This window comes from Ursus arctos, unplaced genomic scaffold (assembly GCF_023065955.2).
Source record: "Ursus arctos isolate Adak ecotype North America unplaced genomic scaffold, UrsArc2.0 scaffold_3, whole genome shotgun sequence".
In the NCBI taxonomy this organism is placed as follows: domain Eukaryota; kingdom Metazoa; phylum Chordata; class Mammalia; order Carnivora; family Ursidae; genus Ursus; species Ursus arctos.
In genome coordinates, this window is record NW_026622985.1 from 79723928 (window position 1) to 79751240 (window position 27313).

A 27313-nucleotide genomic window follows, 5' to 3' on the forward strand; every position below is an offset into this window, starting at 1 on the left:
AACTCCTGCTTCACGCCATGGTCTGAGCTAGTGGTTCTGCATTTCTCCCCATCCCCATTCACCCTCCCCCCCTCAGCCCCTACGCACTGAACCCCCCTCACTTCCTTTTGGGTCAGCCGATGAGAGGCACAAAAGCAGGAGAGGAGAGTGGTTGGGGGTATTTCTTCCCTCCTTCTGCTCATCTGGGCTCTGGTAACACTATTCCTTCCCCTTGTCCTCTCTGCGCCCCCCCCACACTCCTGGGGGGGAGGGGGTGCTGGCTTCCTGCTATTGTTAATCCCCCGGTCTTCAACATCCCATGTGGATTCTCTTAACACTGAGTCTGCAGGTCTGTAAATAGTCCCTTCTTTAAGTTCTCCTGAGCTAGGGGTACCTGGGTGGCTCAGTCGGTTAAGTGTCTACCTTCAGCTCAGTTCATGATCTTAGGGTCCTGGGATCGAGCCCCATGTCAGGCTCTCTGTTCAGCAGGGAGTCTGCTTCTCCCTCTCCCTTTGTCCTATCCCTCCTCTCCCCCCACCCTTGTGCGTGCACGCGCTCACGCGCGCTCTCTCTCTCTCAAATAAATAAATAAAATCTAAAAAAATAAGTTCTCCTGAGCTAAACCCTTTTGAAGGGAATTCTGTTTTCTCCTGGGTCTTCACTCAAAACGGGAAACTTACAAATTATTCCACTAAATTACTCTGCCTTCCTAAGCCGACATCTTTCATCTGTAAGTACTAACCCTACTGCAGGTGGAGAAAGTTCGGTGAGGATGTGTGCCTGACATATGCGAGGCTCCCAGCACACAGAAGACCCCAACATAAGTTACCTCCTGGACGTTACCCGCTTCAGGCTGTACTGCCGATAGCAGCAGGTTGGTTTCCTCTCTGGATTTGCAGGCTGGAAGCAAAAGGCCGCTGTGGGGAGGAAGGGACAGAGAGGATTAGTAAATGATTAATTTTTTGTACGTCTTTTGCTATCTTTCAAATCACACCAGTTGTAACAAATGCAGTGAGATACTACAAAGGTTTGCAGACCAAGTGCATCATTACATCTGCTCCGACGCCTTGTCTTGCCCAGCTCCTCCCACCTCACAGGACCAAGGGTAACACGGGTCTGATCTTCCACACCCTTCACCTGGCTCACACAACCGTACGCGAGCACGCGTACACCACGTGATTTCGTTTGGAGCTGGCATTTTGCAACAGGCGGTGCAGGATCTCAGCGCCCCCGCCCCACCCCGACAACCCTTGCCAGCTTGCCCCTGAGTCAGCAATCTCAGTGGCTCCTGTCTCAGCCTCCCAATGCCCCTGGGACCCTCCCTCCACACTCACAACGTCGTGTCCACCCCAGGCAAAGGTCACCCCTGGCTGAGCAGCTGAGCGGCTGAAGCACGTGGGGGATGTGTTGTTGGTCACAGATCTGAGATTCAAATCCCACAACTGTATCCCACAGTGTTGCTGCCCCTCCCCCAGATGCAGAGTAAGTAGCCCACCAGTCGCCCTCCAGGAAGGTCATCCTTTGCCTGTCCTTAAAATGCCAACAAAGGCCGCCTCCCGACGTTCCAGGCTCTATGCCAAGCTGCAGCGTGTCTACTCGGTACGGAATGCCAGTCCACACACTTGACCAACACTGCTCGCAGCTTACTACTCACGGGCGCAATACTTCCTTGTTGGACTGAACCTGCTGGGATTTTAGGAGTGTGTGTGCATTTTTTGGTTTTGTTTTTGGCATAGAGAGGCTGATGCCATCAGATTGCATATCTGAACCCTGCAGAGCAGAGCAAGAACCTAGGGGGTGGGCAGAAGGGGTCCAGGTGCCCACACGGGGACCACCAAGCCTTGAAGTTCTGCAGCCAGGAGGGGAGCTTGCCCATCATACTTGCCCATCATACTATTCCCACCTAGGGTCTCTCCAATCTCTTTGTGACTTTCTTTTCTCAAGGACTGACCCCTGGGGATCCCATGAGGGCTTGGAGAAGTTAAGAGGATGGGGGAAGAGAGGACGAGATACATAGGGGTAGCTTCCTGCTGAATCCCCTCTTCTCCTATCCGCCCATTTCTCTTCTTCCTATCCCTCATGGCCCTGACAGGCAAGGAAACTGAGGCTTGCAGAGTTTAAGCGCCTAAGCGAGCTCACTCAGCTGGAGAACGGCTCGGCTCTCCACCCCAGCTCTGACGCCTAACCCCAGTGGAGATGTCTGCTGGCTCTTCTCCCACCGCCCATGACTTCTGCACACGGGGAACTTCTGCTTCTCGTCAGTTCTGCCGCAGCACTGGGAATTCATGCAGTTACAAGATTCAGGTGTATTCTCCCTTGCAGAGAGGGCTGGGAGCACCCCTTGGGCAGGTCTGCTTTGCCAACTCTGCCCCTCATCTGCTTGAATCCCAGGGTATGGGCAGGGGGGTTGCTTGGCAGGTACCGGTGGATGGGCACACTGACAGGGGTCTCTCTTTCCACCGCCTCAATCCCATTATAAAATCCAAGGATTGGGTTGGGGGTACTGAGTCTCAGTACCTATTCCTGTGATCCTGGGTCAGGGCCCCAGAATTCAGATCCGAAACAAAGGCAAGGCCTATCGTTAACAGCCTGCCTCAGAATGGACGCAACTCAGTTTGTGGCTCTGAGGAGCCACGGGGAGGCTGGTGAGTGCGGGGCAGTGTCTACACTTGCCCAGGGCCCTCTGCTTTGGGTTAGCTCAGAACGCCTTGGCAGTCGGGCGCTGAGAGGCCCACGCTTGCCTTCCCACATGGGCTGCACAGAGGAGACACTGGCTCACTGGAGTTTGGGCCAAGACTGGCCAAAGGGGCTCTAGTCAAGCAACAGGTCTCCCCCAGCCCCAGCCCCCAGTTTTAGAGAAAAAGCAGACGTAGGACAGGGACTGAGGGAAGGGGAATAGCAGCTCTTCCTTCCAGCTAATGCGAAGAGAGGGGTCAGATGACAAGGGGGAGAGACCAGCAGATCAAAGCCACAGCTGGGCTCTCTTGCGCAGGAGATGTCCTGGCGCCCAGTACTAACCTCACCTTCCCTTTTTATGTTTTTTGCTTTGGCAACAGCGTTATTGAGATACGATTCACATGTCATAGATTTACCCGTTTACAGGTACCATTCAGAGCTCGCAAGATGGTGGGGCCGGTGACCTTCCCGGGCTGCTGGGCCTGAGCGGGGCCGAGGTGCAGAGGCACTGAGCCTGCCCCCCTCTCCCCCCATCTGTGAAGACGGCACACACCGGCCAGGTGCAGGATGAAGACTACAGGAAAACTCGATTTGTAGGTCGTCAGAAGGACGTGAATGAAAACTTTGCCATTGGTTTGATAGCTGAACAGCCCCTGACTGAAGCTGAAAGTCCGGAGGTCGTGTGTGACAGCAGCGGGGTGGCTCTTGGCCCCCCGGAAGTGTATATAAACCGGGACAAAGAAGCAAAAACTGGGACCTGCGCCCCAGGGGACTGCAGGTCAGACAGCACCATCACCAGAGCGGGCCGTGCACCTCGGTCCCGGGCAGTCCACGCGAGCATCTCAGTGGCAACAGAAAACAGGCGGGGGCACCTGGGTGGGTCCGTCGCTGGAGCATCCATTCGATCTCAGGGTCGTGAGTTCAAGCCCCACATTGGGCTCCACGCTGGGTGTGGAGCCTACCTAATTAATTAATTACGAACATTGCTGGTGCCGAATAAAGGGTGCTGCTATCAAGGGGGGGAGAAAAGAGTACAATTCAGTGGTGTAGGATATTCACAGAGTTGTGTAACCTCAGCACAGTCAACTTTAGAACATTTCATCACCCTCAAAAGAATCCCTGTCCTCGTCTGCGGTCACCCCGTTCCCACCACCACCATCCCCCAGCTCTGGGCAACCACTCATTTACCCTTGCTTTTTAAACTCCTTTTTTAAAGATTTTATTTATTTATTTGAGAGCGAGAGTGAGAGAGAAAGAACGTGAGCAGGGATAGAGAGAGAGAGAAGCAGAGGGAGAGGGGAACCAGACTCCCTGAGCCCCTGATGCGGGGCTCGATCCCAAGACCCTGAGATCATGACCCGAGCCCAAGGCAGACACTTAACCAACTGAGTGACCCAGGCGCCCCTACACTTTTTCTCTGTAGACTTATTTGCCTATTCGGGACGTGTCACCTAAGTACATTTTACAATATGTGGTCCTTTGTGTCTGACTTCCTTCACTGAGCATATTTTCAAGGATCTTCCATGTCATGACATGTATCGGTACCTCATTCCTTTGTCCTGCCAAATAATATTCCACTGTAGGATATACTATATTTTATTCATCCACTTATCAGTCGATGGCCATTTGGGTTGTTTCCACTTTGGGGCTATTATGAATAATGCTGCTATGAATATTCATGTGCAAGTTTTTGTGTGGACATATGCATTAATTTATCTTGGGTGCAGGCCAAGGAGTGGGATTGTTGCATCATGTGATAACTCTATCTTTAACTTTTGAGGACTTGCCAAATTCTTCTCCTAAGTGGCTGCACCATTTTACATTCCCACCAGCAATATATGAGGGTTCCAATTTCTCCACATCCTCTACAACACTTATCATTATCTGACTTTTTTATTGTACCCATCCTAGTGGGTGTAGAGCGGTATCTCATCGTGGCTTGGATTTGCATTTCCCTCGTGACTCATGACATTGAACATCTTTACATGTGCTTAGTAGTCATTTATATAACTTCTCTGGAGAAGTGTCTATTCAAATCCTTATCCCAGGTTTCATTGAATTGTCTTTTTATTATTTAGTTCCAAGCGTTCTTTATATATTATAGATAGAAGTCGCTTATCCGGTATATGCCTAGCCAGTATTTTCTTCCATTCTGTGGGTTGTCTCTTTTTGGGTATGTCCTTTGCAGCACAAAAATTTTTAATTTTGATGAAGTCCAATGTATCTTTTTTTTCTTTTGTGGCTTGTACTTTAGGTGTCAGAGTTAGGAAACCATTGCCTAATCCAAAGTTAGGAAGATTTATCCCTCTATTTTCTTATAAGGCTTTTATGGTATTCGCTCTCCCATATAGGTCTTAGATCCATTTCGAGTTAGTTTTTGTATACAGTGTGAAGTGTAACTGTTGTTAGGTGTGTGTGTGTTTATAATTGTCAGCTCTTAGACAGATTACACTTTCATCATTATAAAAAGTACTTCTTTATCTTTAGTAACTTCCTCTACTGGGTCTGGTATAACAGGGGAATGTAGTCAATAATATTGTAACAACTTTGTACGTTGACAGATGGTAACTAGACTTATTGCAGTGACCATCCTGTAATGTATATAAATATGGAATCACTGTGTTTTACACCTGAAACTAATATTGTGTTCCAATTATTCTTTTTCAGTTAAAAAATAATATGATGATGGCATATACTAGAAATCCACTGGTTAATTTAAATTCACATTTATTATATATATTAAACATAAATAAAAATGGACTGGGTCTCATATTAGTATAGCCTCTCCAGTTTTCTTCCGGTCGCTATTTACATGATACACCTTTTTCTGTCCTTTTACTTTACATCTATTTGTATATCGTTACATCTAAAATGTGTCTCCAATAGATAGCATACTGTTGGATCTTGTTTTTTAATTTGGTTTGATGATCTCTGCCTTTTGATTGGATTGTTTAATCCATTCATATTGATATAGTTGTATTTACCTTTTTACTAGTGTTCTAAATATCTCATGTCTTTTTTGTTCCTCTATTTCTCCCAGACTGCTTTCTTTTACATTGTGAATATTTTCTAGTATAAAATTTAAATTATTCCTTGAATGATTTTTTAAATTATTTTTTTAAAGATTTTATTTATTTATTTTGAGAGAGAGTGAGACCAAGCAGGGTGAGGGGGAAGGGCAGAGGGATGGGGAGGGGCAGAGGGAGAGGAACAAACAGACTCCCCACTGAGCAGGGAGCCTGACCTGAGGCTCGGTCCCAGGACCCTGAGATCATGACCTGAGCTGAAGTCAGATACTTAACTGACTGAGCCACCCAGGCGCCCGTTACTATTTTTTAAGTTATTTTCTTAGTGGTTCCTCTAGGCTAAGCTGTGGGCAGCTTACTATCCTGTCTTCCTGTCCCATCCAGGTAAGCTGTCCCCAGGAAAGTTCCTGGACAGAGTGTGTGGGCAGGAAAGTTACCTAAGGAAGGATGGCCTGGAACAAGGGATGCCACCTGAAGAAGGACCGAGGTCCTAAGATGGCCACACGGTGGCCTCAGTGAGCGATACAGAGGATGCGGCTTTGACAGAGCGTTGTGGGGGTGGGGGTGGGGGGCAGGGGAGATTTTATGAGTCCGATGTTCAGGCCCAGGAAAGCACATCTCCTAAGGTCTGGGCACAGCCCATCGGTAGCCCTGTGGTCAGGCTCCCTCCCGGGCTCCTTCCTGCACCTCGAATACATCCCAGTCTAACCCCTGAGCTGGCCTACATTCCCTTCTGCCCCCAGGAACCAACAGGCTGTGAGAGCAGGGCTCAGTGGAAATGGTAGCTACCCCCTGCACTTTCCCTAGAGTATCCTAAAATTCGAAGCCTGAGCTGAGCCGGGCTGGGGGGCAGACACAGGGATGAAGGGTGGAGTGGGGGGATCTGAATGCGAGGAAGTGTGAGGAATGGACAGCTGAGGAAGGCTTCTGCCTTTCTGGTACAACCAGCCGCCCTGCTAAGAAAGCAAAGCATCCCTGTCAGTGCTTCTGGAAATCTTTGGGAATAGACCTGGGAGCAGGGGGCAGGTGAAGCACAGGACAGGTGAAGACCAGGGTCACCCACGTGCCAGGAATCAGTTCACTCACGGGGGTTAGGGCTCCCTGCTACCTCCTCACACTGCCGTAGGGACCCAGACCTAGGGCTTTGGGCGTCAGAATTCAGCTCCTGGCTGGGGCAGGGGCAAAGCTGAAGCATAATGAGGAGTGCTCTGCCCTTGAACCCTCACCCCAGGCCCCCGCCCTCATCCCAGGTAATGCCCAGTATCAGGATTTGCTGCCTTCCCAGGTCCAGTCCAAGGAAGAAGGAGGGGACATGATGTCTGAGGACCTCCAGGAGAGACTTCTCAGAAGGGAACCTGCCCTGGGCCCCCCTGCGGCCCACCCTAACCCTCACCCCAACCTTAGAGCTGATGCTTGGACCCCAGAGACTGAGCCCTCATGGGGTCTTCCCCATAAGATTTGGGGCTCCCCACCTCTCTGTCTGTGCACCCTTGGACCCACAATAGCCTTCACCAAACGCCCAGCCCAACTGAAGGAGGCGCAGGGTGCGTGCGGGAGGCGTGGTTTACAACCTGACTAGGCCGCTTGGGGTAAAGCAGCTAGGACACAGAAGGCACACGTACAAGTGTGCACGTGCCCAGCATGGTGCCAGGCCCCTCCTGGCACTGCCAGGGGCTGAAGGGAAAGCCTCCCCCTCCCCATCAACTGCCACCGGCCCTACCTCCCAGGGCACTCAGAACATTAGGCCAAGCTCTGCTTCTCCCATCAGGAGGCTTGCACTGGGGAGCATGGTACCGGCTCTCCAGTCATTCACATTATGGTCATCAGGGTGACAGGTCCCTCGGTCTCCACCTTGCTGTCCCTCCCCTCCCCTGCAGCATCTACACCTAACTGAGCCCTGTGAACCCAGCCCCGAGTGGCCCAGATGGAAAAGGTGGGGGGCGGGGGGCAGGGGTGGGCAGCTCGTGAGTGTGTTTCCAGTGAGAGAGAGGAGCAAGGCCTCACCCGCAGGACCCTGCAGTCCCCCTAGTTAGTGCCTGATGGCACCCCCTGCCTCTGCCGTGGCCTCTGCTTCTCTGACTCAGGGTCCTTTCCTGGTCTCGAAGTGGGTACTTAGGAAACATTCCTTAAAGGTCTAGGAGGGTGGAAATCCTGGGGAAAATGATCCACCTTGATCTCAGTGCCAGTAGAAACTGGCCTTCTCCCATTCTATCCGTCATTCTTTCATTCTCAAATTCATCATTCATTCATCCATTCATGAGCTCCCAGCCTGGAAGAGGAACTGAGGTGCTTGACTGTCCCCTGGGGAGAAGCCCGAGGTAACTTGGCGGCTGATAATGGTTGCCCCCGGATGCTAGGCCCTGGGTGCCTGGACATGCCCCCTGGCTTTCATAACCCTGTTCACACCTCTGTGAACCTGCCTGCATTATTGGCACCTGTGTCCTGCAGGACTCTGACGTGTGCACCTGTCACCTGGAGCCACTCATACTGCGGGTGGGCCCTTTATCCTGTGCCCTGGGACAGTCAGGGAGCTTGATAGCAGCCAATGGTCAGTGTCCTGAGAGCTGAGAAGAGGTCAGGCAAGGGGTGGCAGGGCCCCAAAGTGCTGGGCTGGAGGGAGGGAGAAACAGAGAGGGTGGGGGCAAGGCGCCGCCCCTGCCTGTCTAGGAAGGATGTGTTCTTTTTCTTTGCTTTGCTTATTTTAATTACTTAGAATTTTTATGTTAGATTTATTTAAAGAGCTTTCTAAGACATATTTATCACATATCAGTCTTTTGCTTGCATAAAAACTCAATAAATTTGTTAAGATATCCCCAAAACTTCTTGACATTTAGTATGTGGCTCTTCTGAATCACTTTTTAAATTTTTATTTGTCATTTCCATACAATAAAACTCCCTCTTTTTAGTGTACCGACCACTGTTAGTCTTTCCACCACTACCAGCTGCTCCTTTTGTGGTCAGCCCCTCCCTGCACCCCACCTCCTGGTCTGTTTTCTGATCCTACAGTTTTTAAGATTCATTTGTTTATTTGAGAGAGAGAGGGAGCACGAGCTGGGGTGCAGAGGGAGAGGGAGAAAGAGACCCTCAAGCAGACTTTGTGCTGAGTGGGGAGCTCACTGAGATCACGACCGGAGCCGAAACCACGAGTTGGACGCACTCCACCAATGACAGCACCCAGGCACCCCGATCCTACAGTTTCTCATGACTGTCCCTGAGGGAGAGGGGTAAGGCAGCTGGGGAGTGGGCAGCCTCTCTCAGGGGCACCTTTTCCACACAGACAACACCCTGGGGCCTGAGCATGAGGAAGGAGGCCCCCAGGTGCGGACTCCTTCTACCTTCCCCCTCACCTCGCATCTGGCCCAGCAGAGGGAAAAAGTCGGTGGCAGGTGTGGTGGGTGCAGCTTAGAATGGGGGATAGCCCCGGGGAGCTCTGGGCGGCCAGAGTGCAGGGATCTGTGTGCTCCCCCAGCTCTGCCAGCCCCAGGAACTCCGAGAGCACAGGTGGTCACAGTGAGGCAGCCCCCCGGAACCGACAGAACACAGGACATGCTCTACCGAACCACTGATGTTACGGTTATGTGATTATCACTTCTGCTGTGCGTCGGTCCCTGGGCTAGACCTCATCCTCACCACTGAAAAACAGTACTTTGTTGCTGACGGGACAGTACTGACCCTATTTTATAAACGACGACACTGAGGGTCAGAGAGGCTGCTCCCCAGGTCACACAGCTAGGACCTGGACCCAGGTCTGTCTGACTCCAGAGTGATCTGATGTCACTCATGGTTCAGTTTGGTTCAAATCCCAGCCTAGCTGCTGTGCGCCTTCGGGGGTAACTGCTTAACCTCTCTGAATTGCAGGCTCTTCATCTATAAAACGAAGGGATGCATACTCCTGCCTTCTATGGTTGTCATGAAAGTGAAACGGGACCCCGGCGCTTGGTGCAAAGGAGGCTCCATGTCAAATATTGTTCGGGGTTGAGTTGTGTTCCCTCACATTCCTATGTTGAAGTCCTAACCCCCAGTACCTCAGAATGTTGCCTCATTTGGACGTAGGATCTTGGCAGATGTAATTCTTCAAGTTAAGTTGAAGGCATTAGTGCGGGCTCTAGTCCAATATGACTGATGTCCTCATAAAAAGGGGAAATTTGGACACAGAGCTATAAGCCAGGGAAAGCAGCATGTGAGGGCGAAGGCAGAGATCAGGGTGGTGCTTCTACAGGCCAAGGATAACACTAAGACCACAAAGAAGTAAGCAGAGTAACTTGTTGAGGTTCACCAGGTTAGCAAGTTTCTTAGCTTGCTTCTTTGTAAAGGGGGTCACTACGGAGGCCCTCTCCATGGTGCTGGGCATGGCAATCATATGCAGCCCCGTGAAGCGTGCTTAGTAGTGTCCAGCACATATTAAGGACTCATTAGCATTATCTGATTGTATCCGCTCCTCAGGTCAGCCCAGCACGTGGCCTGCCCCCTCCACACCACATGCGTTGCCAACACGGCCTTGAACCAGCATGCCCCTTCAGCCATGAGCTGCAGTGGGGCCAGTGGTGACCACTCCTGGCTCTTCTCCAGAGCTTGGGACAGGCCGTTCCTTTGCCAGGTGCCTGCTGTCCTACTCTCTCTGCCCTGAGCCCCGGGACCCAAACTGCAGTGAGGACGCAGGATTGAGCGCACTTGCTCTCTGGATGGCCAAGCTCCAGGTGGGACCCAGGGTCCCTGGGCTCACCGTCCCCTTGCCCCATTCTTCTGGGCGCTCTGTGACCTGCTCCTGCAAAGCGAAGCCTTCACGGTGAGGTGGGGGGTGGCGGCAATGAGGAAGCCCTGTGAGCTCTTTCCTGCTGATCACGTACCTCTTTCGTCTTCCTGTTCCCACTGTGGAGCCATGTCAGCCTCCCTGCAGCTTTGGAAGTTCTGCCCCAGGAAAGAGGGAGGAGGATAGAGAGAAACAGGATATACATGGCCCTCGAGACTGCCCCAGACCCATAGAGACTCCTGGATCCCACAGGCCCACCAGCACCCCTATGGCTCCAGTTGGCCTGGCACGGGGACTTGGGTGGGCATCAGCGTTCGCATCTGGCTCCTGGCTTGGAGAGCCATGAAACAGCGGGGTTCTACAACTCTGGCTTGGTAAGAACCAGCCCCCAGATTCCCCTCCAGAGAGGCCTGGCAGCCGGCCTCCTCTTCTCTGGGAGGGCCTAAGAGAGCAGAGCGGGCCTGCCCTAGGATCTTCCCAGGACCCTTCAGCCCCTAGAGCATTCTGCTTTCTTGACTTTCCACTCCTGGCATCAGAAGCTACCAGAGCACTAGAGCAGCCTGGGGGACGCCCCACCCAGGGGCCCCCAGAGGCCTGACCTCCCCGCCACGGGAAATAGTAGCCCAGGACTGCCTGGTTGGCAGGAGCCAAACACCTGTTCCTAGAGCTCTGTTGGTTACTCCCAGCCTCCAAGAGCCCCCACTCCTCCCTCCACCCCAAGTGGGAAATGCTCAGCCCACAACCCCCACCCAGCCTGCCCCTGAGAAGGCCAAAGAGGGGCAGGGACTTCCACCTTCCACGGTGAAGTGTTGAGAGGCCATGTAGGGTCTTGCCCCTGTGCCCCCTCCCAGGACTTCACGCTTCAGCTGCTCCAGGCCAGAGAGCAGCTCTTCCGGAGTCCCAGAGCCAACCCTGGGCCCTCCGTCTTCTCCCCAGCAGCCTGAGGTCCAGATGTGAGCTGAGGAGCACCCCCTCTGCCTTTGGGCTGACCCTGACATCCCAGACAGAACTGGCTCCTCCTCAGTGTCTCCCCTCAAAGGACCACAGTCCTGCCCCAGGTGGGATCCCAAGCACCGGTTCCAAGCTGCAGGGGCTTGAGATGGGTCTGGCTGGTAAGCACCTTGGCGCCTGTGACCTCAGGGCCTCCTGCACCCCAACGAATGATGGGTGGGCCTCATGCACCTGGATGGGACCCCTGTCCCTGGTGGGAACATCTACAGACTCTGGGCATCAAGCAGCTCTGCCTGAGACAAGAGAGGACACTGAGGTCCACAGCTCAATCCTGTCTCTGTCCCCATAAGGCATCCATTCACAGTGCAGGAGCCTGGAAGGCTTGAGTTACCTGCTCTTTCTTTGCCTTCTTGTCCAGGTGCCTCGTGCTCTTCAGGCAGGCAGGAAGGACGGGAGTTCTGATCCCTTCTGTGACAGAGCCCAGTCCTGGGGAGGGAAGTGGTTTGAGTGAAATGCTGAAGTCAGCAGATTTTCGGAGTGCTTGAATCATCGCATGTAGGGGTGGAGGGGTATCAGGATGTCTGGGCGAGGCATCCTGACAGTCTAGAAGGAGGATGTGAGTGGGGGAGGGGTCAGCAGAAGGACCAGAGATGAATGTACCGAGAGGCAGGGCAGCGCCGGGGTGCGGGGACAACACTAAGGCACTGAGCTGATCTGGGAGACTCTCCACCACCTTTATTTCAAGGACCAATGAGAGGGGCGCCTGGGTGGCTCAGTCGGTTAAGCATCTGACTCTTGATCTGGGCTCAGGTCACGATCTCAGGGTTGTGAGTTGGAGCCCCAAGTCAGGCTAGGCATGGAGGCTGCTTAAGATTCTCTCTCGCCCTCTCTTTAAATAAGTAAGTAAATAAATAAATAGATAGCGCCAATGAGAAATCCAGGCAGTAGTGCTACCCTGGGATCTGAGTTTATATGAGAAAGAGACGCAGAGACTGGATTTTCTGAGGAGTTCCTGGGAGTTCCAGAGCCTGCTGGCGCTGTGAGACAGAGGTCCAGAACAGAATTCATGGAAAAGAGGTAGAAGCCAGGTTGCGGGGCAGGGGGGGTGGGGTGGGGGGTCAGGGCGAGGAAAGGTGCTGACCACAAACAAAAAGGAAGTAGCCTTTGTTCTTAAAAGGGTCAAGGGAGCAGAGAGCCAGGGCCGGGGATGGATGCGGGCGACAGCACAAGCCCTTGGGCCTCCGGCCACGTGAAGAGGAAAAGGGAGCTGCAGATGAGGGACGTGGGGACGTGAGGGCTGGAGGCGTGCATGTGACAGTGCTGGCCAAGTGGGGGACTTCCAGGTCATGCCCTGGAAAGCTCTGACGGGGTGTCAGTTGGTAGGAAATGGAGAGGAAGCCCCAGGGTCTGGGCATTGTCATCATAAAGCTACCACTTACATGTTCTCAGGGGCCGAGAGGGGCCGAGTTAAACCCTGGCTCAGATCGTGTCTCTGCTCAGCCTGAACAATGACCCACAAAACCCCTCGTTTTGTGACGTAAGCATTTACTGTCTCCCACCAAAGAATGGAAGTTCCAGGAGGGTAGGGGGTTTAGGCAAAATAGACTTTTGTTCGCTGTTTTACCCTGGCACGTAGAAGGGGCTCACTGAGCGCTTGTTGAATTTAGGCCTCGAAGCCAACCTGTGACAGTGATGCTATCCTCATTTTGCAGATGGGAAATGGGGGTTCCAAGAGAGTCTGCGGTTTGCTCAGGGTCACACAATACCTCTGTGGTAGAGCCAGGGGCTGACTCAGGCCTGTTAGACTCCAGGGCCTGGTGTCTAACCAACAAGCTCCCAGAAATAGGTACATGGGCGACAGGTGAGCCTGGGGAATCCCAAGGGCTGGGCCTGAGGGGGTGGGTTTCCTGGAGGGGAGGTAAAGGCAGCTGTCATTCGCACAGGCAGGTGAAAGGGGCAGGTCCAGAGTTGGGGGGGTTCTTGTCCCACTGTACCTTGCACCTCTGTCCTCTCTCCCTACCACTCACACTAGGCTTCTTTCAGTTCCCTTTGGTGACACGGCTCCCCCCACCCACACACTCATGCATCCTGGCCTCTACCGGAATTAGGCCTCTCACCACACCCTCAATCTGTCACCCCAGTCAGGGGAAGTGGGGGCAGAAGCTAGCTCACCGTTGGGAGTGAGGGGCCTGGACACACATCTGGGGCTGTGGAGGCCAAGTCTCCCTGCTCCCATGTGGCCAGGCCCTGCTGGGGGCATGGGGGTGGGGTGGGGGGCTGAGAGTGACTGCAAGGAGGTTGGGTGTAACCTCACTTCTCCTTTGCTTTTGCTTCACCATAGACAGCATAGGAGGCAAGGAGACCCTGCTGTTTTGGAAGAGCCTGAATGATGCTCTCTGCCCCTGCCCCTTCCTCCCTATGCCTGTCTCTGGCCCAGAGTGGTTTTGGTTTAGGTTCCCCTGGTCTGGGCAAGGCACTGCTGTGTAGCCCCTATCACGGCAATGCTGTGAGCTCAGTAACTTCTCCCCTTTACAGACAGAGACTGCGATTCATAGGACCCGCCTAAGGTCACATAGCACAAGAGACGGATGCCAGCCCCTGCATGGTTCTTAACAAAGTTCAGAGTCTCTACAAGTAGGGATCTCACCTGAGCAAGAGGGACAGTGGGTAAGGGGCAGGGGACAGCATCCTAGAGTCTCACGGTCCCTCACACTATATGTGGGACATCTGAAATAAAAGAAGTCTCTTGGTGGCTATTGCTCCAGATATATTTTCTGGATCAACATAGAATATTTTTTCTACCGAGCGTAACGGATCTCTGGTGGAAAAGGGTTCCCATTTTGTGGTGGCCACTTTCTATTTAATGGCAGTTTCGTTTTTACAGAAGGAAAATATGAAACAATCTACCTATCCACATTTTCCCCAAACACACTCTAAATTTTTAAAAATATGAAATAGTGAAATAGCAGATACAAATTATGAAATACTTGTACATAATTATATTTCCATTTTACATGAGGGCTGGGGGTTGGGGGAGAGGGAAAGAGATGCAGACAAGAAGAAAAAAGACAACACATAGTAAGTGATGATACAGATTAGTAGTGAAGAGTAACCCAGGCGTTCCTAGAGGGAAAAGGAGAGGAGGGAAAGGTCAAAGTTCTGATTCATCAACCGATAACTGGATTCGCGAAAAACACAGGAGACTCTAAACTTTAAAGGGCAAATAATACTATCAAAAACGTGTATATTTTAGTTGCTATCTCAAATTTAATCAAGTAACTTGAGAAATTTCATTTAAAAATATTTTTATTAAAAATTACTATAGAAAACAATGAAAAGACCAAAATAGTCCCCAAGTAAGCTGATTCCAGTGGGGATCAGACATGAAAATAAAAATTTCGTAAGTGAAGCCAACGAGGATGAGTTTGGGGCTCAGAAACCTGACCAAGGGGAGGAAGTCAAGACAGGCTTTCCAGAGGGGATGATCCTGACAAAATTCGGAGAGCAGTCTTTATCAAGCAAAGATGCTTCAGGAGAAGAAACAGGACGTATGAAGGTTGAGTCCGGTGAGACCCATTTATGGAACCGAAAAAACATTCAGAACAGCAGGTGGACGGACGGTCAAAGTAGAGGTAAGTGTGATAGGCAGGGCAAGAGACCACGCACTGACCCAGAGAGGTCCCGAGGGCGACCAGGGAGGGACAGCAGGGGCAGGCAGTTGCGAAGGCTGAGACTTAGAAAGGGACACAGTGGCTTGAGGAGCCCTGCCTGCAAGCACGTCGAGGAGTGGGTGTCCAGATCCAGATGCCAGGGGGTTGGCCCTGGAGCGACCCTCGAAGGAGCGCGGGCGGGCAGAGCGAGGACCCACGAGCTGTCAGTCGGCCCTACGGCGCCCCCATATGCACTCTCTTGACTGCCCGTGTCTGCCCCGATTTTGAGCTCCCGGGGGACGCGGGCTGGGGAAGTTCCCGGGCTCCGCCGAGCACTTCGGCATCACTGGGGGGAGGGGTGTCTGGGGTTGTCAAATGACTGTTCTGCAGTTCCAGATTGCCGAAGGAGCCCGGGTAGTCTGCCTGGCGTCTCCTCGGAGGCCTTGAGATGCATGGGGGCCCGGCCGGGCCCGATGCTCAGGGGCCCTCGGTCGCCGGGTCAGTGCGGGGGGGGGGGGGGGAGGAGGCAGGGTGGTCCCGAGGGGCAGGGCAGGGCGGGGCGCTGCGGGCGCTCCCGGGCTCTGCAGCTGCGGCCCAGGGGCGGGGGCGGGCGATGCGGAAGTGCCAGGCGGGCGGGAGGCGCAGCTCCGGGAGAGCGCAGCTCGGCCCCGCCGCCCGGCCCCTGCTCCCGGGCGCAGCCACGCGGGCGCACCGTAGACAGGTAGGTCCCGGCCGCCCGCGCTCTTCTCCGCGCCCTCCGGGCACCTGCCGGCGGCGGGAGGCGGACTGGGGCAGGGCGGGAGCGCGGGAGGTGTCCGCGTCCGGCTCCGCCTGGAGCCGGGGCGCCGGCGGTGGGAGGTGGGGGAGTGCGCCTACTGCAGGGCGCGCCCCTCGGGTTTGGCGGCCTCCGAGGTGCTTCCCACGACCGGATCAGCGCGGGATGCCCCGCGCCGGCAGCCTCCGTCCGGCAGGCGCCCGGAGAGCCGGGAGGCCCGGGCGGCGGAGCGGTCACCAATGCCAGCTCTGCTCTTCTCTCCCTCCGTCTCGCCAAGCCGTCTCAAGGATGGGGAGCGCCCGGGCGCCGGCCGGCGGTCCGGCTTGGCTCTTAGAGAGGCGAGCCCCTATTCCCCCTTTCTGCGCGCTTCGCATCCCTCTTCTCCCGGCACCCCTCACCCTTTCTGTTAAGAGGATGAGGCTTAAAGGGCTCGTCTTCCCAGGACCTTAAGGCCCACGGCAGGAATTCGGGCAGAGCCTGTGGGCAGATGGTGTCGGGTAGGGGCGCCGTCTTTTGACTCGCGACGGATCAGGGGCAATGACCCTCCTAGCAGAGAAGAACCGCAGGGAGCAACTCGTGGACTAGTTTCTTTACGTGCTTCCCTCGAACTTCAACACAAAACCAGTTCGAGTCTAAAAGTAGAGGGAAAGCGAGATGGCTGTGGCCAGGACGCGGGTAGAAGGTGTTCCCCGCCCCTGCCCCCCGCCCCCCAACGCGCAGGTGTCTCTGGGCAGTCAGGGGAGGGGCACTAAAGGGTGGAAGAGACAGGGGGCGCCGTCCGCTGGAGGAGCGCTCGGAGAGGCAGAACCCGAACCCAAGCCCGCGCCCTGGAGGTGGTTCCGCAGGACCGGCTTGGGCTCCCCGCGCGCCCAGGGCGAGAAGTGACCGGCACCGGCCAGGACGCAGGCGGGGCCGATGGAGAAGGCCAGAGGGGCAGCGGGGGTCAGAGGTAGAGTCCCCGCCCTCCCTTGAACTACTTCTGTCAAGTCTGGGGAGGCACTAGGAAACCACTCTTTTTTACCTAAAGGCCTTCCTTTGGGGTTTCCCCCTGCACCTTAGCCTTCCCCCTGAAGGAAGCGGAGAGAGGCATCAGCTGCCTCACAGCCTCAGCTTGTCTCAGGATGTGGTCATCTCACCTGGAGGGTGTGGGATTAGGGTCATACCAGGTGCGGGGAACGCGTTGCCTTCTCCCCGAGCTTAGCGTGGGGTTTGCGGGGGGCAGTGTGACTCGGACAATCTCCAGAGGTGACAAGGGGCTTGGTGTTCCTCCCACTAGGGGCTGCGAGCTTCCTCCCCTCTGGGTCCCTGGTGCCCACAGGGTTCCATGCTCCGCAGGTGGTTGGCTCCTGGAACTTTAGGGCCCTGGGGTGAACTGTGGGGCTTCCGCACCCCAGCAGGAGTTCCTGAGCTGCCCCTCGAGATGCCTCACTTTCATTCACCCAGGAGGACTTCCTCAGGTGCTCAGCAGCCCACTCCTCTCTTCCTCATTTCCACGGAAACTGTTGCAGGTTTTCTGGCTTTGCCCACTCTCCAGGGCTCAAATCCTAGGTCTGGGGGCTGCAGAAATGTCACCCCAAGTCTACAGACCCCTGAGAAGGCAGGCCTGGTCAGGCCTGCCCTCAATTGAAAAATCAAGTCCCCACAGCAACGGGGTGGAATGGGGGATGCACTTTCTGAGGTTGTGCGATAGCTTTGGAGGTCCCCTGGGAGTGTGGGTGACTACTTCTACCTGGAGGGAAAGTAGGGATGGGGCACAAATGCATTGAAATTCAGAACTCGTTGCATTAGGATAGTCTGAGATCTAAGTCCACCTCTCGGCAGGAGGAAGCCTCCTTGGGAAACACACTGAGCCTAGTCCTGGGGCACCTGAGGCTGAAGACCTTTCTTTGCCCTGCTGGACACCCTCCTTTGGCCCTGGCTGGACACATTATGAGAGCCTCCTCTCCATACTCCGCTCCTTAGACCACCCAAAGTGATTGTACGTTACTGACCTGAGTAATTTCAAAATCTTTCTCCCGAACAGCACTGCTGAGCCAGGCTAGGCTGCAGGACTCACCCTGACTTCCTCCTTGTCCTGGGCAGAGGAGGAGGGCTCTGTGGTCTCCTAGCTCCACCACCCCACGCACAGCAGTGGGCCTGACCGTGTGGAGGGGTGGTCATCAGGGTAGCTTGCCTTCTCCTCTGGGTCGACAGAGCTTTCTTCCGTCCATGTCCACTTAGCCACAATTGGTAGCTACTGATGACTGTCACTGGTCTGTTCTAGAACCAAGGCCTCTAGGCAGAGGGTGCAGGTGGGAACTACAAATACCAGTGCGGTGGGTGAGGCTCTACCCAATGCTGTGAACCACACGCAATGTATAATGACCGCCGGCAAGGCCTGGGGACTGGGGAATGAGCTACAGGGTAGAGGATTGAGAACTTGGTCTTGGGGACACGAGTGTCAGTTTCCCCATGTACCTTCCCTCCCCCAGTTCACAGTGAGTCAGATTTCCGAGTTGTCTGGTCTGGCCACTTTCATTTCCCCTGGGGCTGGGCGGAGGTTGGTTCAGAAAGGGGAACTGAGCCTCCAGTCTTCCGAGGCCTGGGGACAGGCCTGGGGGCTCTCCCACTCTCCCTGTCCTAGCCCAGAGCTGGGCACTGCTCTGAGGAGAGGCCTGCAGATGGAGACTTCGTAGCAGCGTGGAGGTGGTACTTCACAACTCCAGCCCAAAAATGCACTGGGCGGGGAACTTCTGGGGAAACTGAGCCCCAAGCAAGCCTGGAACGATAGGGTCCACACCTGATCATCTTGTTCCAATCTCCCATCTAAGGCAGGTCAGGAAGTCCACCTGGGCTTGAATACCCCCAGAAGCCAGTTGCTCCCAGGCCTAGCCTATTTGTTGCATGGCTTTAGCTGTTAGAAAGTTCTTTTTCAACCTGGGGCTGGTTTGTCTCGGTGGAGGCTGTCCAGGTGTTGACTCAAACCCTAGTCCTTTTGTCACATGGTGGTACCACAAACGCTAAGGATAGCTCTTGTCCCTATCCACTGACCCAGATGTCCCATTTCTTTAGCCATTCCTTCCCTGACAGGCCTGCCCCACCACGAACCCTTCCTTGCCTATCACAGCCCCAGCGGCCTTCCTCTGACCTCTGGTCTCACCCCACTCTGAGTCAGAGGAGGATCCTGGAGAGAGCAGGGCTGGTGGGGGGAGAAAGAGCTGGAGGACAGAATTGTCAGCACTTGGGGTATATCAGTTGGCTGGTATTAAGTCCCACTTAAGGCTGCTGTCCTGGTGATGCAGGAGGTAGACCGAGGGGGCTGATGGGATTTCTCTCAAGATGTCCAGCTGTGGGGAAGCTTCATCCTTGAGGGAAACTGAGGAGGAAAGGAAGCTCTGAGGAACAGGTGGTGGGAACCCTCTCTCCATTCACATGCTGTGACTTGCTCTTCAGCCAGGTTTCCTAGAAGGTGATACAGTGAGGGAGTTCTTGGGACAAGGAGAGGGGGGCAGAAGGGGAGGAAGGGACGCAGGGTGGGGAGGAAGAAAGCTGAGCAAAGAGGTGGAATGGGCTGGAGACAGCCTCCAGCCTGACCCCACAGGGAACTCTGGAGTACACGTCGCACCAGTTTGCTCCACCTGAAGCAAGGGGACTGGCTTTTTGTCCCCGCATGTCCGTCATTCATCGGCTGTGGGCTGCCTAACCCTGGAGTGAGGCAGCAGTGAGCAGCTCTGTAGCTTTGCACCCTGTTCCAGCCTCACAGCAGCTGGGGAGTCGCTGCCCCTTCTAATAAGGCACGTCTGGGTGGGGCACACATAGCATCCACTCTATCTGTAAGCCCCCCCTTCTTCCCCCACCCCCAAACACAAGGCACAGAGTGACTCTGTGACAAGAAGGCTGATGGTTGGAAAAGGGAATTGGCTGTGAGCATCTGGGCAGACCAGAGACACTCCAGCCCCCAGTGCTGGGAGGAAGAAAAAGCCATACTGTCCCTGGCTTGGTCCCCTGGGTAGCCCCCCCGCCCTGATCCTCCCGCTGCAGGGAGCGTCTATCTGCAAATCTTCTGATAACCCCCCTCTTTGCCCACAGACCCCTTTGCCATGAACCAACCTGCCCCCAGGGCACCCCCTCCGCCCCGCCGCGTGCGACTGAAGCCCTGGCTGGTGGCCCAGGTGAACAGCTGCCAGTACCCAGGGCTGCAGTGGGTCAATGGGGAGAGGAAATTCTTCTGCATCCCCTGGCGCCATGCCACGCGGCATGGCCCCAGCCAGGATGGAGACAATACCATCTTCAAGGTAAGCTCTGGATGGGGGTTACTGCCTGGACTTCCTGGGCACCCCCGCCCTAGAAGAGGGTCCCCGTACATCTCCAGCTGACCACTCTCCCAGCTGCCTGGCTGCAGGCGACCCCAGGCTTGGACCAAGGGGACGCAGGCATACCCCCAGCTGTGCCTTTTTTGACCTCTTGCCCAGAGCGAGGTGGGCACTCCCCCAAGGAGAGCTTCCTCCTCCTCCCTTTTCTTGTCTCGTTCTCATCACCCACAGGTGCGTGTGCAGTGTGCGTGTTTGGTGTGTACAGTCTCTAAAAGGAGACCACAGAATGTCCCACTGATGTGAACACTAGGAGCTAACTACTACGGATATATATAATATCATATATATATATATGGTATATATATATATGTATTTTTTTGCTTATATTTTCAGTTTTCTGTATGTGTGTCTATAAAATTAAAAAATGAAATCAACCGTATGTCTTGTATCCTGCATTTTCCACCCAACATCAGAACCAGCTTTCCTCTGCCACAAATGCCACGTCATTTTCAGTGACCGCTGGAGGGGTTAGCAGTTTAGCTATCCAAACCCGGCTTTTGGACACTTCACGTTGCTTCTAGTGTTCCAGTATTGAAGACCCATTGCCATGTACCCCCTCCAAACTCTTACCCTTTGTGTAACTCAAATGATTTTCTTTGGGGTTAGTTCCTAGAGTTCAACATTGCTGGGTCAAAGAGAATTTTTTTTTTTTTAAAGATTTGGATATGCTTTCCTTAGTCTTTGCAGGTTGATATTTACCCTTTGAAGGTTCTTTTCAAATCTGTTTCTTATTTTTGAATAGGTAACGCAATTCAAAATTTAAAAAGTGTAGAATGGTTTGTAGCCAAAAGTCTCCCTCCCACCCCTGTCTTCAGCCACCCCTCCCCTCCCTGGGGGCAATTAGTATTGTCAGTTTCCTGTTCATCCTTCCTGAGAGATTTTTGTGTATACATGCAAATGGGTACCTATCTTCCCCCCACTTTTCACAAAATGATAGATGTAGACGTACCCTTCTGTACCTCATATTTCTTGAAGATTGTAACATGTCAGGATATCAAAAGCTTCTTCCTTTTTTTTTTTCCTTGCTTCCCCGTATTCCATTCTAAGGATTGGCTGTAATTTAACCAGTTCCGGTTGATGGACCTTTATTCAGATCTTCTGCTTTTACAGATAGTGCTGCCACGAAAAGCCTTGTAGGTGCAGAATCTTGTGTGGTTGCTTCTGTATCCCTAGGATAAATTCCTAGAAGTCGAATCCCTAGGTTAAAGGGAAGAAATCTTTGTAATCCTGCTATCAGCCAATTTACCCTCAAAAATAATACCAACAGCTCAATTGTATGGAGCCCATCCGAAGTGCAGGCACAGTTCTGGAAGCTCTGTGGTCTTCACTACCACCCTGTGTGGTGGGCACTATGATGGGGATGTTACAGCAATAAAGAGGCAAAGTGACATGCCCCTGGCCCACAGCTGGTGGGTGGCCGTTTCCAGATTCAAACCCAAGCCCACTCCAGATCCCATGCTCTTGTCCACCGTGTGACACCATCCTCCTTAGAGATTGCACCTATATTTACCCTCGCAAGAGCAGTGAATGAACTGGCTTTCAAAGCACTTACGTTTCCTTTCGTTTGTTGGAGCCCCAAGGGCTGGGAAGGACTGGTGTCCTATCTCCCACCTTGCAGAGGGACACTCAGGTCGGGCTCTGAGTGTCCCTCAAGTTCTCATTGCTCGGCAGTGACTCCCGTTGGCCATCAGGGGCTGGGGCTTTGGTGAGGGCGGAGGTTCTCTGTGGTGGCCTATCTTTTCTTCCTGCCTCAGGCCTGGGCCAAGGAGACAGGAAAGTACACCGAGGGGGTGGACGAGGCGGACCCGGCTAAGTGGAAGGCCAACCTGCGCTGTGCCCTTAACAAGAGCCGTGACTTCCGCCTCATCTATGACGGACCCCGGGACATGCCACCTCAGCCCTACAAGATCTACGAGGTCTGCTCTAACGGCTCCGCTCCCGCAGGTATCAGGCCTGGCCCTATGTGGGCTACCTTGGAGGCTGTTCTGGAAGGGCCAGGGCCCCTCCAGCGTGCAGTGGTCAGGGACATGCTTCAAAGTCGTAATACCCCAGGTTGCCGGGAGCGGCGTGCGATGGACCCTGTGAGGGGCCCGGAATGACTTGGCACAGACTAGGCCCCTTGTCTGTCTTCCTCTACTTGCCCCCGTTCTTGGCTCTTGGCTCCGGGGAGTGTAGGTCTAGTGACCTAAGGAGCTTAGTGCCATGTCGGGGAAGTCCCTAGCGATTCCCGGAGGCTGTGTGGCCTTTCACCTCACTGCTGGGGCAGCTCTGGGCAGGGAAGAAGCCACAGCAGGAGCTGCCGCACGGAGCCCTGGCGGCCTTCCTTCTCCTCCCCCATGGCCTCCCCTGCTTTGTTTTCTCTCCCTGCTTTGCAGAGTCACAGCCCAGTGAGGACTACACTTGCGGTGCAGGAGAGGAGGAGGAGGAGGAAGAGGAAAACGCAGGCTCGGGACCATTCTTGACAGCGTCTGCCTGCGCTGACGTGGTGGGTCTTGTCAGGGCCTTTCTGCTGTCCTGCTCTGCTTTAGGATGAAGCGGTCCCTTTCCTCCAAGGCCCTGCTGCCCTTTTCATAGCTCTTCTCTTGAGTTTCTTCTTGGGGTCCTGAGGCTAGGAACACAGTCACCACCCCGAACCTCCTTAGGGCTTTGTTGGTACAAAACATGCCCACACGTCGTCTGACACACCCTCGCAGGAGCTGGGGGTGAGTAGGTACTGCCACGTGTGGAAGGCAGATGAGGACACCGAGGCGCTGAGAGTTCACCGAGCCGCCTGGAGGGCAGAGCTGGGACCGAAGGCAGGGTCTGACTTGCAGAGTGAACACCGGGGGATTGCCTTTGTGGTTCTCATGGGTTATTTCTTTAGCATCAGATCAATTCATTAACCTGTCCTCCCCCCTCTCTCTCTCTGGCCTGTTCCCTCCTCCTTTGCCTGGGTCTTCCCTTCAGCTCCAGAGGATGTTACCAAGCCTGAGCATCACAGGTGGGGCCGGGAGGTGGGGTGTGGTTGGGGGCCTAGTATAAGAAGCTGCAGGTCCCCTAGGTACCTGGGAGGGGGCTGAAGGGAGGTTGACGGGGAGGCCCAGGGCTGAGAGTAGGTGGGCCTGGGGGAAGTTCCCAGAAGTGGCATTAAAGCCCTGCCTATCCCCACCCTGTGTAGAGGCGGTGCAGCCTGGCCCCCCCCTGGCACCCTATTCTTTACCCGAAGAGGATAAGTGGCCTCGCACTCTCCAGCCGCCTGTGGTGCTGGGCCCTCCTGCACCAGACCCCAGCCTCCTGGGCCCTGCCCCCGGCGACCCTGCTGGCTTTGGGGAGCTTCTCCCTGAGGTTCTGCCGAACCTGCAGCCTGGGCCCCTGGCTGCCAGCCTGCCCCCCACGGGCGAACAACTCCTGCCCGACCTGCTGATCAGCCCCCACATGCTGCCTCGTAAGGACCCACAGGAGGGCTGGGCCGGGTAAAGCAGTGCTGGGGGGTTGGTTTGCAAGAAGGGTGGAGGCTGGAGAGCAAAGATGTTCAAGCCAGGCCCTCCCCGGGTGGGGGATGGGGGAAAGGAAGTGGGAGAGCTGACGAGATGGCCTGGCTGCTGGGCAGAGAGGACAGAGCAAGTCAGTGGGCTGCAGAGCAAGGAGGCATGGGGCTCACAGACTGGCCGGGCCTGCCCTCTGCCCCACAGTGACTGACCTGGAGATCAAGTTCCAGTACCGGGGGCGGCCACCCCGGGCCCTCACCATCAGCAACCCACAGGGCTGCCGGCTCTTCTACAGTCAGCTGGAGGCCACCCAAGAGCAGGTAGAGCTCTTCGGCCCCGTGACCCTGGAGCAAGTGCGCTTCCCCAGCCCTGAGGACATCCCGAGCGACAAACAGCGCTTCTACACAAACCAGCTGCTGGATGTCCTCGACCGCGGGCTCATACTCCAGCTGCAAGGCCAAGATCTGTATGCCATCCGCCTGTGCCAGTGCAAGGTGTTCTGGAGCGGGCCCTGCGCTTTGGCCCACGGCTCACAGCCCAACCCCATCCAGCGTGAGGTCAAAACCAAGCTCTTCAGCCTGGAGCATTTTCTCAATGGTGAGGGACTAGCCTCATGTTCCTCCTGGCTTTCCCCTACCCAGGGGCAGGGTTCTAGCCTCTAAGGGTCTTGATGTTGCTGCAGAGCTCATCCTGTTCCAGAAAGGCCAGACTAACACTCCACCGCCATTTGAGATCTTCTTCTGCTTTGGGGAGGAGTGGCCCGACCGCAAACCCCGAGAGAAGAAGCTCATCACTGTACAGGTATACTACCGGCTCCTCCCCCTCAAGCCCCCACTCTGCTTTGGCTTGAATGTTGGGGGAATCGTGGTGCTCAGCCCTTGCCCCAGGGTGGAGGTTCCGGGCTGAGCAGTGTGAACTTGGCAGCCAGAGATAATCAAGGCCCAGGGCTGCCCACACGTTAAGTAGCCTTTGTATGAGGTAGAAACTGGTGCCCCTTCCTCCTGGTGGATGCAGCCCATCACCTGTCCCGTGGTGGATGCCTCACGCACAACTGGATTTGACAGTCCCGCCAAGGTTCTCCCTGTCCCTCTTTGCCCCCCAGGTGGTGCCTGTAGCAGCCCGGCTGTTGCTGGAGATGTTCTCGGGGGAGCTTTCTTGGTCAGCTGATAGTATCCGGCTCCAGATCTCAAACCCAGACCTCAAAGACCGCATGGTGGAGCAGTTCAAGGAGCTCCACCACATCTGGCAGTCCCAGCAGCGGCTGCAGCCTGTAGCCCAGGCCCCTCCTGTGGCAGGCCTCCGTGCCGGCCAGGGGGCCTGGCCCATGCACCCAGCTGGCATGCAACAATAGACTGCAGACAGTGACTGGTACAGGCTTCCCAGGTGGCTGTGTGGGCTCACGTGAAGGTATGATGGCCCCAGTGGGCACCTGACTGGCTGCAGGGCCCTCTGTCTGGGTCTCCTGGAAGAGGATTTGCACCAAGGCAAGGGGAAGAGGTCCAAGTTCCAGGCTCTCTCCTGTAGCACGAGGGAAGCCGGAAGCCAATTTTGCTTTGAGGGCTGTCTCCTTGTATGTGCCTCTCCTCTGCTCACTCTGGAGGAACTCAGCCATTAGCCACAGTGAGCAGAGAAATTAACTCCATCAACCCTGGGGGCCTAGTTGAGAGGGAATTGTCCCAGAGTGGCCCACTATTATGGTTGCCCCCAATTCCTAAGGCAAAAAGAACCAAGTGCTGTGGGCCATGCTCCCTCGCCAGGGCATGGGCCTGATCTGATTTTGGGGCTTCCTACTTTGAGCCTCACTTCCTCACATCTCTCTCCCTCCTGAGATAGACAGGCACTTAGGTATCACACCAGATCCTTAAGGCTGGCAGCTACCTCCTTCTTGAGAGTCTAAGAACGTGGGGTAGAAGTGGAATTTAATGTATTTTTCAATTAATAAATACTAAAAACAGATTCAGCTATTTACTTTTTCCGGTACCAGTTGCTTCCATGCTGGTCTACCAGACCCTATTTCTGGTTATCAGCTGGCCCTCTTTCCCCCAGCACCTGCCCTCCATCTCTGGGGCCACAAGAGGAGAGCCTGCCTTTCCAGGCTGATGAGTCAGTGGGGTTCCATAAGCACTCAACTGGCAGGCTTTGCTTTCTAGGAGGAAGCTAGCTGAAGCAAGGGCGTGGCTCTTTAAATGCATGCAGTCTAAAATCCTGACCAAGTCAAACTCTGAGTACAACTGACATTATGCACGAGGTTTGTTTCATTGATTCTAAATACTCTATAGAGCTCCACAGTCAAGCTTATTAGCTCAAAACCCAATACTTTAATATACTGTGTGATCCTATTTATATAAAACTAAAGAAAATGCAAACTACAGTGACAGAAAGCAGATCAGTGGCTACTGGAGGATGGTAAGAGGCATGAGGAAACTTTTGGGAGTAAAGGTATGTTCACTCTCTCGATTGTGTTAATGGTTTCATGGGTGTATCCGATGTCAGAGCTTATCAACTGTATAACTGAAATCTGTGCGGCTTATTCTATAGGTCAATGATACTGCAATATAGGTTTCTTTTTTTCAAAGACCAAATACTGTACTCAGTGGGTTAGGAATCAGTCTACTTGGATGGATCTTGTAGAAAGAATATACGTACCACATTTCTGTTTAACATGCTGAGGGACCCATTCTCTCCCCCACCGAGGCTATATGAAAGGATAAAAGCAGCATGAGGAGTTTTAGGGTGAACTAAAAGACGCAGGAGCCACTCCCCCGAAATATGAAGGGTCCGAGGCATCCAGAGCAGGGGCCTGCCATTTAAGCTCCATCAGCAGCTGTCTCCCAGGTCAGAGCTAAGACCGCTCACTCACGCAGTCTAGCTGTAGCATTTCAGAGCTCTGAGGCAGTGAGAGGAAGGAAAAACAAACACTGATTAAATTTTAAAAATTTATTGTTTTCTTTTTTTTTCTTTCTTTTTTTTTTTTTTTTTGTTGCTGTTGATTTGTTCTTGAGATGGCTACAACACCAGACAGAACAGTGCCCTCGTATCTAATGCCTGTGCAGGGCTGCAACTCCTTTGAAACATTAAGATCTGCTTTGGGTGTCCCTCTCCCGCCTCACCCCCCAACGAAATCAAATAATTTCCACATTTTTTTTAGTAAAATACAGTTAGCCCTGTAAACACTTTCCCCCATACTCCCACCCTCTTTTTTTGTCCTTTCTTATGTCTGTGGGTGAAAAATTAACTAAAAACCACAAAAATCTTAAAAAAACTAAAACTTAGAATATACATTTATATCCCACTCACCCTAATTTTGGCTCTTCTCTCCAAGGCTGATGACAACCCAATGTGGATTGGAAACGGATTTAGAGACTGGATAGGGTCAGGGCTGGAAATATACATGAATTTTGGCCCTGGCAGGTCCTGGTATCACTGATGTGACCATGATATAAAACAAAGAGGCTCCTCCTTGTCGGAACAACTCTAAAGGTGGGAAGAAACGCCGGGGAGAGTGGGAGAAATTTCTACTCATTTTCATTAAAAGAGGACAGGAAAGGGAAAGAAGGGAGGGTGGGAGAGAGAAAGAGGAAAAACAACAGAAAACCTTAAGAGATGATCCTGACCCTTTACTTCCAATTGCAGCTATTTCGTCTGAATTCCCATTTTCCCTAAGTAAATGGTTTTTGTTTCACAAAA

At 53.8% G+C, this 27313-nt stretch overlaps 1 protein-coding gene and 1 long non-coding RNA gene across 3 annotated transcripts; one reads left to right on the plus strand and one right to left on the minus strand.

Annotated features, from left to right (window-relative positions):
- Positions 1–122: 122 nt before the first annotated feature.
- LOC113264008 (uncharacterized) lies at positions 123–18182 on the minus strand. Its single transcript, XR_003319503.4, has 4 exons — positions 17799–18182; positions 11774–11868; positions 10529–10589; positions 123–896 (listed from the first exon to the last, which is right to left on the minus strand). It is a non-coding gene; the product is annotated as an uncharacterized LOC113264008 (long non-coding RNA).
- Positions 15416–25582, plus strand: IRF5 (interferon regulatory factor 5). Of its 2 annotated transcripts, none has more exons than XM_044388181.3 (9): positions 15416–15530; positions 19876–20081; positions 21914–22103; positions 22535–22644; positions 23106–23139; positions 23317–23583; positions 23831–24223; positions 24309–24427; positions 24729–25582. In XM_044388181.3, exons 1-9 carry the CDS (start codon positions 15485–15487, stop codon positions 24975–24977), a joined length of 1614 nt encoding a protein of 537 aa, XP_044244116.2. In that variant the 5' UTR covers positions 15416–15484; the 3' UTR covers positions 24978–25582. The 2 variants fall into 2 exon arrangements, with proteins under 2 accessions (XP_044244116.2, XP_026366594.2); XM_026510809.4 differs by lacking the exon at positions 15416–15530 and adding an exon at positions 15645–15753.
- Positions 25583–27313: the final 1731 nt, after the last annotated feature.